This window comes from Xyrauchen texanus, chromosome 11, assembly GCF_025860055.1.
Source record: "Xyrauchen texanus isolate HMW12.3.18 chromosome 11, RBS_HiC_50CHRs, whole genome shotgun sequence".
Lineage (NCBI taxonomy): Eukaryota > Metazoa > Chordata > Actinopteri > Cypriniformes > Catostomidae > Xyrauchen > Xyrauchen texanus.
The window spans coordinates 18,014,305-18,025,740 of NC_068286.1; the positions used below are offsets into that span (position 1 = coordinate 18,014,305).

The 11,436-nt window shown below is 43.2% G+C and overlaps 1 protein-coding gene across 1 annotated transcript in view; it reads right to left on the reverse strand.

The window, feature by feature from the left end:
* Positions 1 to 11,436, reverse strand: part of LOC127651143 (WD repeat-containing protein 17-like) — a 39,634-nt gene that overhangs the window by 2,938 nt on the left and 25,260 nt on the right. The window contains 5 exon segments of the mRNA XM_052136844.1: positions 317 to 500; positions 4,360 to 4,455; positions 4,619 to 4,720; positions 4,823 to 4,925; positions 10,610 to 10,751. Coding sequence (XP_051992804.1) covers positions 317 to 500; positions 4,360 to 4,455; positions 4,619 to 4,720; positions 4,823 to 4,925; positions 10,610 to 10,751 — 627 coding nt within the window.

An 11,436-nucleotide genomic window follows, 5' to 3' on the forward strand; every position in this document is an offset into this window, starting at 1 on the left:
ATCACCACTATCGCATGTTTCTCCTAAACCTCCTAAGAAGAAATGAAAATGGAAATACATTAAGAATATAAATCATAATTTTAGATCAGATAATTTGGTCTCAGCAATTTTTGATGAGAAATGTTCATGTTGAAATCTCTGACTTTTGATCATCACAAACTTTTGTATATTGCCTTTTCTTTTTCTTTTCTTTTTTCCAGAATAAAAATCTAATTAGCATGAGGCTTTAACAATACATTTGTTCTTATTTAATCTCAATGCTGTCTAGGAGAAACAATTGTGATATTAATGATATTGTTCATTCATTTGGGCTCACCTGTATCCTCAAGCCAGTGAAGCAGGAGATCTGTACATCAGAGTGGCTGGGCAAGTTGGAGCCAGTGACATAGTCAGGACCCTCTAGGCCTTTGATGGGTTCCTCTCTCATCCGACTCAACAGCTGGTTGTACTGCACTTTCTGGGCCTCAGATGGTGGGGTGTATAAGCTCTCATCTTCCATTCTGTGTAAATGTGTTCATAGTTCAAATGTGTGCATGAAAGAGAGAGATTATTTTAAGTATCTTCACTTGTCAACAGAGATCTTAGATTTGTTCAGAAACCTAGTATCAAAAAACCTAGAGCTGCCTTGCTGTCTTCTGCCTACATAGGAAGCTTCCATCTAAGGCAGCATCCTTACTGAAATGGAACATCAGAATTTATTTTATAGAGCAATTTAGCCCTCTCTTCAAAACCTCTCTTTTTATTTTGTCTATTTTTTACTGAATTATATTCTGTTTATGTGTCTAGATTCTGGTATACATCTGGTGCTCTACAGCATTTATATTTTTAACCTATTAGTAAATATTTGAGGGAAATTATTCCACGATTCTAGAATGGATCTATCATATAACAAATTGGCTCCTATAGCGTCTTTACTCTACTGCCCTGTCATGTACTCAGGACCAGAGGTGGGTAGTAATATGCTACATTTATTCCATTACATTTACTTGAGTAACTTTTTGGGAAACATGTAACTTTTTTTACACTCACAAATTTCTAATGATTTGTTTTTACTTTTACTTCTTTATAATGGGTGGCATTACTGTCGTTACATTACTGGGTTTAATTTTAATTAATGTTTAATTTATTGACAGATTATTAAATGGGACTTTTACGAGAGCGGAAGTTCACACAGCTGCGTGCGCTGAGCCGGTATCACAGACTGTCACTCTAGTCATTGGTGCTGCAGCATCAACTCTTCAAAGTGAAACACTTTCTTCGCTCCTTACAGTGAAAAAATAATAGTTTTGTCGTGCAGTGCCTTCATTTAACAACAAGACAAGGTGATATTTCCTGATTAAAATCACAGCTCCAATTTAAGGCAGCACGCTGAGGTAAGTTTTGGCTCTAATTCTAATGCGGGCTTTTCTGTTTAATGAGATGGCCATTTTCAGGGTGATAATGTTACTGGGCTCTTATGACATCTGTTTTACGTGTACATTTTTAAATCAGTGCAGCAATATATCAGTGCACTTTGTCCCTTATGTCATAAGCAGTATTTACGCATTTACTCCATGCCTTCACGGGGGGACTGGAAACTATCGCTGTTACTTCATGCTTCAGGGTGTGAGGCAATCGGGAAGACGAGAGTGGCTGTGTCCACAATCGTTAACACATTCACTATTTCCTATAGAGTGAATGGCAGTTATTGCACTATAGCTCAGTAGTAAGTGAATGAAATTAGTAAATTTGGACGCGTATGTATGAGCTCTGGGGCTGGTTCAGAAACGTCACATATGACATTTTTAAATACTTGGGCCATACTTGTTATTCTTATTAAATAATATATTAACACAATAAATCTTCATTCTGTTTGTCATTTTTAATACTGTGTGTTAATATAAAGAGTACATTTTAAAATGTATCTGCATTTTTTGCCTCTCTATATGTTATGTTATTTTAATAAAATAATGATTTGTCAAAAAGTAATTTACTACATTCAGCATGAAATAAAACATTGCAGGAGTGAAGGAAGCAGTAAACTCCCAGCTCGTCCGTCTTCTGCGCGGTGGATTGTGGGAAATTAACCACTGTCAATTGTACATCAAATGTACACTTGAAATTAGAGTGCATTGTGGGTAAGAACTACTGAACAAAAGTAGGGAACGAGTGGCTCACTCAGAATTCAGACACTCCTACAAAATGGCAGACACTCAAAATAGTGCACTAAAAAGTGGAGAGGGGGCGGTTTCAGACACATCAAGTGTTCCGCGACTGGAGTTGGTGCCCTTCATAGGCTGCGTACTCTGCGTTTAGAGAGCGGTGGTACTGCTGTACAGAACTAACGATCTAAAAACTTACGACACTGAAAACTGTAACTACACTGAAATAAGAATCCAGCGAAAGAAGGCATTAACAAAGCATGATCTTGCTTTGGTTTATATTATTTTATATACGTATATTATATATAATGTCCTTGTGGGACTCTTTTCACTGTAATAATTACTAGAAATGTTTTTCAAACCTCTCTTCTTATTGACAAATTCATCCAGATCTGACAAAAGCCCTTAATTAAAATTCTCATTATTTACTCACCCTCATGCAACCCCAGATGTGTATGGCTTTCTTTCATCTGCTGAACTCAAATAAATGTTTTGAAGAATTTATCAGATCTTTTGGTCCATGCAATGCAAGTGAATGGGTGGCAACATTTTTAAGCTAAACAAACTCAGCATAAAAGTAATCCATAAGACTCTAGTGGTTAAATCAAAATCTTCATAAGCGATGTGATAGGTGTGGATAAGAAACAGAGAAACAGATAACTTTCACATTCTTCTTCTTGTGTTTTTGGTGATTCACATTCTTCTCTGCATATTGCCCCCTGCTGTCTAGCAAAAAATGACAAATACTGAACCGTTTTTCACCCACACCTATCATAGCACTTCTGAATATATAGATTATACCACTGGAGTTTTATGGATTACATTTATGCGGTCTTTTTGTGCTATTTGGAGCATCAAAATGTTGGCCAACAGACCTAAAATATTCTTCTAAAAATCTTAATTTGTGTTCTGCAGAAAAAGGAAGTCATACACATCTGGGATGGCATGAGGGTGAGTAAATGATGAGATAATTTTCATTTTTGGTAAACTATCTCTTTAAAGTGATAGCTCAGCCATAATTTAATATTCTGTCATCATTTCTCAATCCTCATATTGTTCCAAACCAGTGTGATGCTTTGCATTATGTGGAACACAAAATATGTTAGACAGAATGTTAGGGACTGACAGTTTCGTTCACCATTCACTTTCAATATATATATAATGAAAGAGAATATAATATATATATATATATATATATATATATATATATATATATATATATATATATATATATATATATATATAAATAAACATTCACTTTATTCATTCAAGTAAATAGTGACTCAACATTCTGTCTAAAATCTCCTTATTGTGTTGCATGGAAGAAAGAAAGTCATACGGGTTTGGAACACATGATGGTGAATGATGACAGAATTTCCAATAATAATAATAATAATAATTCTATAGTACATGTTCAATGTGTATTATGTAATGGACTATAGGGGAGTAAACCTCTATTATGTCATTTGTGAAAGTAACGAGCTACTCGCTACTTGAGTACTCTTTTAATTGGAGACTTTCTTACTCAAGTAATTATTTATGTTAGTACTTTTACTTCTACTGGAGTAATTTTTTATTTTTTTTTTTTAAGAAATTGTACTTTTACTTGAGTACAGTTTTTGGCTACTCTACCCACCTATGCTCAGGACTCAGGACAAATCAATAATCAACATTCAAGCACATTATTTGAGTGTGTTTCCCATCAAATGAGATTCCTGTGTAAATTTCAGCCACCTCTGTGCGGCATTAAAAAATCTGTGGAAATTTGCTATATTTGCCAATATGTTGCAGCTTTTATGCATGAAAACTCATTCTATATGAGCAAATTTAACCATAATGTACTGTAAATGACTCATAATGGCATAAGGCGGCCCTGCTCATAAAGTTGGGTACCGTACAGCAATGCACATGTTGGTAAGCTAACAAGGTGATTCTCCAATCAGCATAAAGCAAAGAAATATTGGTTAAAACAGTCTATATCTCAGATTGCACTGTGTGCTGTGTGTGTTCAGTACTTTTTTAGTATTTATAATGTGTCTATTTGTTCACTGACCCATGGCAACGCATTCAGGGTTTGCCATAAATGCAATTGCAATTTGGTCAAAATAAGGTTTTAAGAGCCTACGATGGCTTAAAATGCTGTCTAGGTAGGCAGCTCTCTTGGTTTTGGAACAGAGCTGTTATGAACTTGTTATGAGTCATATATTGCGGTACAGACTTTAGGATTTGTGTGCAGGCTCTCCAGGCCTCCAACTCTACAGACAACTGCTCTATCTGCAATGGCACAGCCACTTCTCTCCTCTTCAGCAGCTGACTATAAGAGGAAAAGAGAAAGAGAGAAGACCGGAAGAGAGAGAAAGAGAGAGAGAGAGAGAGAGAGAGTGAATGAGTGAAATGGCACATTATTACTTCTCCAAACACACTTATTTTAATGTATGGTTCCCTGACATACATTTCCACAGTTTTAAATAACTTACCTTGTATATTCATACAGTGCTGGCACTATACTCGAATACTGTCTCCCAATGGCTAATAGTGCACCAGTATAGCCACAAAGAATAAGTAACTCATTGCGGTCTCTAGCCAAAGTCGGAGAGAGAGAGACAGTGAGATGGCTATAGAACATAAAGCTTATATTGATGCCACTCACATGTGTTTTTGAGGGAAGGTCACTGACTTACACACTACACTTTGGGAGAATAAGACGGTCTGTTCTAATGTAGCTCAGCAGGTCTAGAATGTGGTATACAGAGTCCACTGTCCAGTCACGAGAGCTCAGCTGCTCTGTTAGGGAATGGAGTGACAAATAATTAATCTCTTAAACAGAGCTGCAGGTAATTATGATTTTACCACACACACACACTTCTAACACAAACAACACATTTGGTGTAAGGTTATTGTAACGAACGCCAATCCCCAAGTTCACCCCGCCCCCTCTAGCTCTCACACTCGCTCCCAATCACCGGAATATTAGTTTCACCTGCACTGTTATATTCCTGTATTTATACCCTGCCCTTTCTCCCCACAGTTGTTGGTTATTGTTTAGTTTCCCCTTCGCTTTGCCAGCTCTAGTGTTTCGCTAGCTTCCCCTGTTTCAACTACTCTCTTGTTTTGTCTCTGTGTATTCTGATCTCCCAGCTTCGACCTTACGCTTCCCTTTACTACGCTTCTTTGGATTTGCCCCTTTGTTTTGTTCTGATCTCCCGGCTTCGACCTTACGCTCCCCTTTACTACGCTTCTCTGGATTTGCCCCTTTGTACTTTTGCCATTCTGCCAATAAAGCAGTTTTTCCCCGACATTGTGACTATCTCATCTTTGGTGTGTGACAGAATAACCAACCCCACAAAATATAGTCACGATGGATCCCATGGAAAGCCTTCAAGGCTCGCTAGAGCGGATTTGTGCGGCGCTTTCTGCCCAAGGATCTGCTGTTGGGAGACATGACCAAGCGCTCACAACCCAGGGGCAGCAGATACAGGAGATACTAGAGACGGTACATGCTCTTTCTGATCAGTTTAACCCTGTTCCACCTGTGTCTGTCCCTGAACCCGCTGATGCTTCCAACGTGTTTCCGAGCGCCGTGAGTTTCCAACCTCCCGAGAGGTTTGATGGCTCTTCGGACGCTTGCCAAGGCTTTTTAATGCAGTGCACTGTCTATATGAAGTATCACCCCCTTTTACGCTCTGACAGTGAGAGAATTCATTTTTTGATTTCCCTTCTCACTGGCAAAGCGCGACAATGGGCCACCGCGTTGTGGACGGCCGATAGCCCACTTCTTGCTTCCTACGACCAATTCTGTCACCAGATAGCCGTGGTATTTGATCACCCTGCAGCTGATAGAGATGTGGGCAGCCGCCTCGTGTTTCTTAAACAGGCGTCCCGCACTGCCGGCGATTATGCACTTGAGTTCCGCACACTTGAGTTCCGACCCCGCTCTTCTTACAGTCTACCGTCTGGGTTTGAGTAGCCAACTGCAGATGGAGCTAGCCTGTAGAGGAGAATCACTGTCGCTGGAGGATTATATTCAACTCTCCATTACGGTTGATAACCTTCTACGCGATCGCACTTTTCGTAGTCCCTCATTCATCCAAGCGCGTACGGTGGGTTCCAACTCATCAAACCCCCCACCTCTCGTAAGCTCTTCCAATCCTGAACCCATGCAGCTAGGTCGCACTCCATTAACCCCTGCGGAGCGCACTCGACGTTTGACCCAGAGTCTCTGTCTGTACTGTGGCAAACTGGGTCACCGGATTACCTCATGCCCGGTCTGTCCTCCGCCTTCTCTTTCCAGAAGCCAGGTTAGGACATCCGTCATTCTTAACATTACCCAGAAACAAGTCTGCCTCCATGTGGTTTTGACCTTTAATTATGTCTCCTTTTCTAGCCCAGCCCTAGTGGATTCCGGGGCAGCGGGGAATTTTTTGGACGATAACTTGGCCCAAAGACTGGTTATTCCACTTAGCCCAGTGGTGCCACCTCTCAAGGTGAATTCTTTGGATGGAGCACCCCTCGGGTCGGGTTTTATTTCCTTCAGAACTATGCCATTGTCCCTCCAAGTAGGCTTGTTCCACAAGGAGACCATCCAGCTTTTTATTGTTCAGTCACCCAGGGACCCAGTAGTGTTGGGTCACCCCTGGTTATCTCTTCACGACCCCCATATTTCCTGGCGCACGGGGGAGCTGTTGCGCTGGACTGACCATTGTCTGTCCCACTGCATTTCCCTTCCTGTTTTTTCAACCTCCGTAGAGAGCCCCGAGGTGAGATCTCCAGTCTCCATTCCCCCGGAGTATTCTTCTTATGCTGATGTGTTCGAAACGACCCAGGTCAACCTCCCTCCACATCGTAGTGTGGACTGCGCCATCGACCTCCTCCCGGGGTCCCCGCTCCCAAAGAGCAGAGTATACCCCTTAACGCTGCCTGAAACCAAGGCCATGGAGGACTACATTGACGAGGTACTCAGTCTCTGCATAATTCGACCATCCACCTCCCCAGTAGCATCAGGCTTCTTCTTCGTAGACAAGAAGGATGGCGGACTTCGTCCCTGCATCGATTACCGTGCCTTGAATAAGGTAATGGTCAAGTTCGCCTATCCCTTGCCTCTCATCCAGCCGGCCCTTGAGCAAGTCAGCAAAGCCAAGATTTTCACTAAACTTGACCTCAGGAGCGCATACAACCTCGTGCGCATTCGCAAGGGGGATGAGTGGAAAAATGCGTTCATCACCACCAGGGGGCACTACGAATACTTGGTGATGCCATACGGCCTCGCTAACTCCCCTTCGGTGTTTCAGTCGTTCATGAACAAGATCTTCCGAGACATGCTCGACCAATTCCTCGTCGTCTACATAGACGATCTTTTAATTCACTCCTCCACACTCTCAGAACACACCCACCACGTCTCGAGGGTGTTACAGAGACTCAGAGAGCACAATTTGTTTGTTAAGGCAGAGAAGTGCGCCTTTCATCGTTCCTCCGTCTCCTTTCTGGGCTATGTCTTGTCTGCAGGAACGATGAAGATGAGACCGACAAGGTTGCCACAGTCCTGTCCTGGCCAGAACCTAGGATGCTGAAGGAGCTCCAACAGTTTCTGGGTTTCGCCAACTACTACCGGCGCTTCATCCGAAACTTCGGTAAGATCGCCGCACCTCTCACGACTCTAACACGAGGCAACCCGAAGTCCCTCACATGGAACACTCCTGCACAACAGGCCTTTCAAGCTCTAAAAGACGCGTTTACCACTTCCCATGTTCTCCAGCAACCCGATCCAACTCTCCCATTCGTGGTAGAAGTGGACGCCTCTGAGGTGGGGGTGGGAGCGGTACTCTCACAGCCACACGGAACCCCCGCTAAGCTGTATCCTTGTGCCTTCTACTCCCATAAACTGTCCTCCCCCGAACAAAACTATGACGTCGGGAATAGAGAGTTGCTAGCCATTAAACTAGCCCTTGAGGAATGGCGTCATTGATTGGAGGGTTCTAAGTTCCTTTTCGTTGTCTTCACAGACCACAAGAACCTGGAGTACATTCGTTCAGCCAAGAGGTTAAACCCCAGACAAGCCAGGTGGGCCATGTTTTTCACTCGTTTCAACTTTTCCGTAACCTTTCGCCCAGGCTCCAAAAACACCAAGGCGGATGCTCTCTCTCGACTCTTCAGCTACGGCTCGAACCCTTCGGAGCCAAAGACTATCCTCTCCACATCGTGTGTCATAGCCCCCGTGAGGTGGGAATTGACGGAGGCCATCCTACGGGCTCAAGGTAACGAGCCCGCGCCTCCTCAGACCCCCCCCAACAAGATGTATGTACCTACCGTCATTCGCCCTCAGCTTATGCAGTGGGTCCATACTTCCCTTTGTTTCCGGCCATCCGGGTATCACCCGTTCCACCGAGCTGCACACCAAGAAGTTTTGGTGGCCCTCACTCAAGGACGATGTCCACGACTATGTCCTTTCCTGTCCAGTCTGTGCCCAGTCCAAAACTCCCCGGCACCTCCCCGCTGGACTCCTCCAACCGTTGCCCATACCTGATCGGCCATGGTCCCACATCGCCATGGACTTCATCACCGACTTGCCTCCTTCCGACGGTCAGACGGAGATCCTAGTGGTGATAGACAGGTTCTCAAAGATGTGACGCTTGATTCCCCTACCTGGACTACCCAACGCGACCCAACTGGCCGACCTCGTAATCAACCACGTCTTCCGGAACTTTGGCATCCCCAAGGAGATTACGTCCGATAGAGGGACTCAATTCACGTCTCGATTCTGGCGAGCCTTCAGCGACAGTCTGAGCATCCAGCTCAACTTCTCCTCGGGATACCACCCCCAAACCAATGGTCAGACTGAGCGCCTCAACCAGGAGATAGGTAAATACCTGAGAGCCTACTGTGCCCAGAACCAGGGTAACTGGCACACCTACCTTCCTTGGGCCGAATACGCCCAAAATAGCCTGGTCAGCTCTTCTACCCGCCTCACCCCATTCCAATGCGTCCTGGGTTATCAGCCACCCCTTTTCCCTTGGGAGGCTAATCCCAGTGATGTTCCGGCGGTGGATGCCTGGGCCCAGGGATGCACCCAGGTCTGGAGAGCCACCCATGACCGTCTACAACGCACCACTCAGACCCAGAAATCCAAGGCAGACCACCGACGCCGACCCACTCCTATATTCCATCCGGGCCAGCGTGTGTGGTTGTCGACCCGAGACATCCGTCTTCGTCTCCCGTCCAAGAAGCTGAGCCCTAAGTACGTCGGCCCTTTTAAGATTGTGCAAAGAATGAACCCTGTCACATATAAATTACTTTTGCCACCCCGCTACAAAATCTGTCCTGTGTTTCTGCATCCCAGACACCCCCTCCACCACTCGATGTCGGGGGTCAGCCCGCATATACTGTCTGGGCCTTGTTAGACTCCAGACGTCGGGGTGGCCAGTTGCAGTACCTGGTAGACTGGGAGGGCTACGGACCTGAGGAACAGTCGTGGGTACAGTCGAGGGATGTCTTGGACCAAGCTCTCAAGCTTGATTACCATCGCCAGCATCCCCATCGTCCCGCACCACTTCCCAGAGGTCGCGCTCCTCGTACCCGAGCACGGCCGTCCGGAGCCGTCCGCAGCAGAGGGGGAAGTACTGTAACGAAAGGCAATCCCCAAGTTCACCCCGCCCCCTCTAGCTCTCACACTCGCTCCCAATCACCGGAATATTAGTTTCACCTGCACAGTTATATTCCTCTATTTATACCCTGCCCTTTCTCCCCACAGTTGTTGGTTATTGTTTAGTTTCCCCTTCGCTTTGCCAGCTCTAGTGTTTCGCTAGCTTCCCCTGTTTAAACTACTCTCTTGTTTTGTCTCTGTGTATTCTGATCTCCCGGCTTCGACCTTACGCTTCCCTTTACTACGCTTCTTTGGATTTGCCCCTTTGTTTTGTTCTGATCTCCCGGCTTCGACCTTACGCTCCCCTTTACTACGCTTCTCTGGATTTGCCCCTTTGTACTTTTGCCATTCTGCCAATAAAGCAGTTATTCCATCTCATCTTTGGTGTGTGACAGTTATCAGTTTTAGAGAGGCTGCTAAATATTGAACTTTACTTCCAGTCAAATGTTTGGACATACAACTAAATTATCTTAATTTTTTTAATCTAAATTATAATGCTTACATGCTTAAAATTATTTTTTGCAGAAAAATATGGAGTACATTGTGCCTATGTTTAAATTTCTTAACAAAACATAGATGAGTTGGATCAGACAGAGGAAAAGCAGTCAACAAATGTCCATCATATATGAAAACTCCTTCAATACTATTTAAAAAGAATCCCAGGTGGATCCCTTAAACAGTTGTTTGAAAGAATTCCTAGCGAGTGAAGAGCTGTAAACTAAGCAAAGTGTCTACTTTGAAGAAACTAAAATATGACATCGTTTTTTTATTTATTTATTATTTCCCATTGAGTTTAACACACTCACTCATTTTCTCAGTCTTAGACACAAACCTTTGACGGATGAGATGCCAATGGGCACAGCCTTTTCTGGTTCTGAGCTCAGGAGGTAATACTTCACTGCTTGGAAAATTTCTCCCTCATCATGTGCATTCTTAGCAAGCTCTTTACATTCCTCTAAAGTCGGTAGTCCACACTTCAAAAATTAATAATAATAAATCATTATTATTATAAATATTTAAAAATAAAATATATATGTAACATTTTAAAATAAGGTTATATTTATTAACATTAGTAAATGCATTAGTTATCATGACCTAACAATGAACAATATATTTTTTACAGCATTTATTAATACTTGTTAATTATAATTTATAAAAATACAATTGTTCATTGTTAGTTCTCTCACAGTTACCGTTGTTCAAAGGACTCTTATTTTGAAATAGATTTTGTCTTGTCCCCAAAATATATTTCCCAGGATTCACTGCCCTCTTCACAGCAACCATTCCATTCCCTCATCATCTACTTGTGTATAAATACCCTCTATTTCAGTTCCATCATTGTCAGTTCTTGTTCGTTGTTGCATAGTTTATGTTAACTGAAATGACTGTCTTGTTTTGTAACCTTAGTCCTTGTCTTCTGTGTATCCTCGTGTAAAGCAGTCAATGGAAAGGAGGAGGCGAGAACCGGCTTGACAATATAAATAATATTTTTAATGATAAACATAAAAAGACAAAACACACACATGACGGACATGTCGTAAACAATCTCTCTCTCCCGCACAATCCTCCGCAGTTGGCCTTTATCCCTTTCGGAGGCTTGATTAGCCTGATAAGGGACCGGGTGTGTATAATCACGACCCGGCCCCGCCCTCCGCCCTG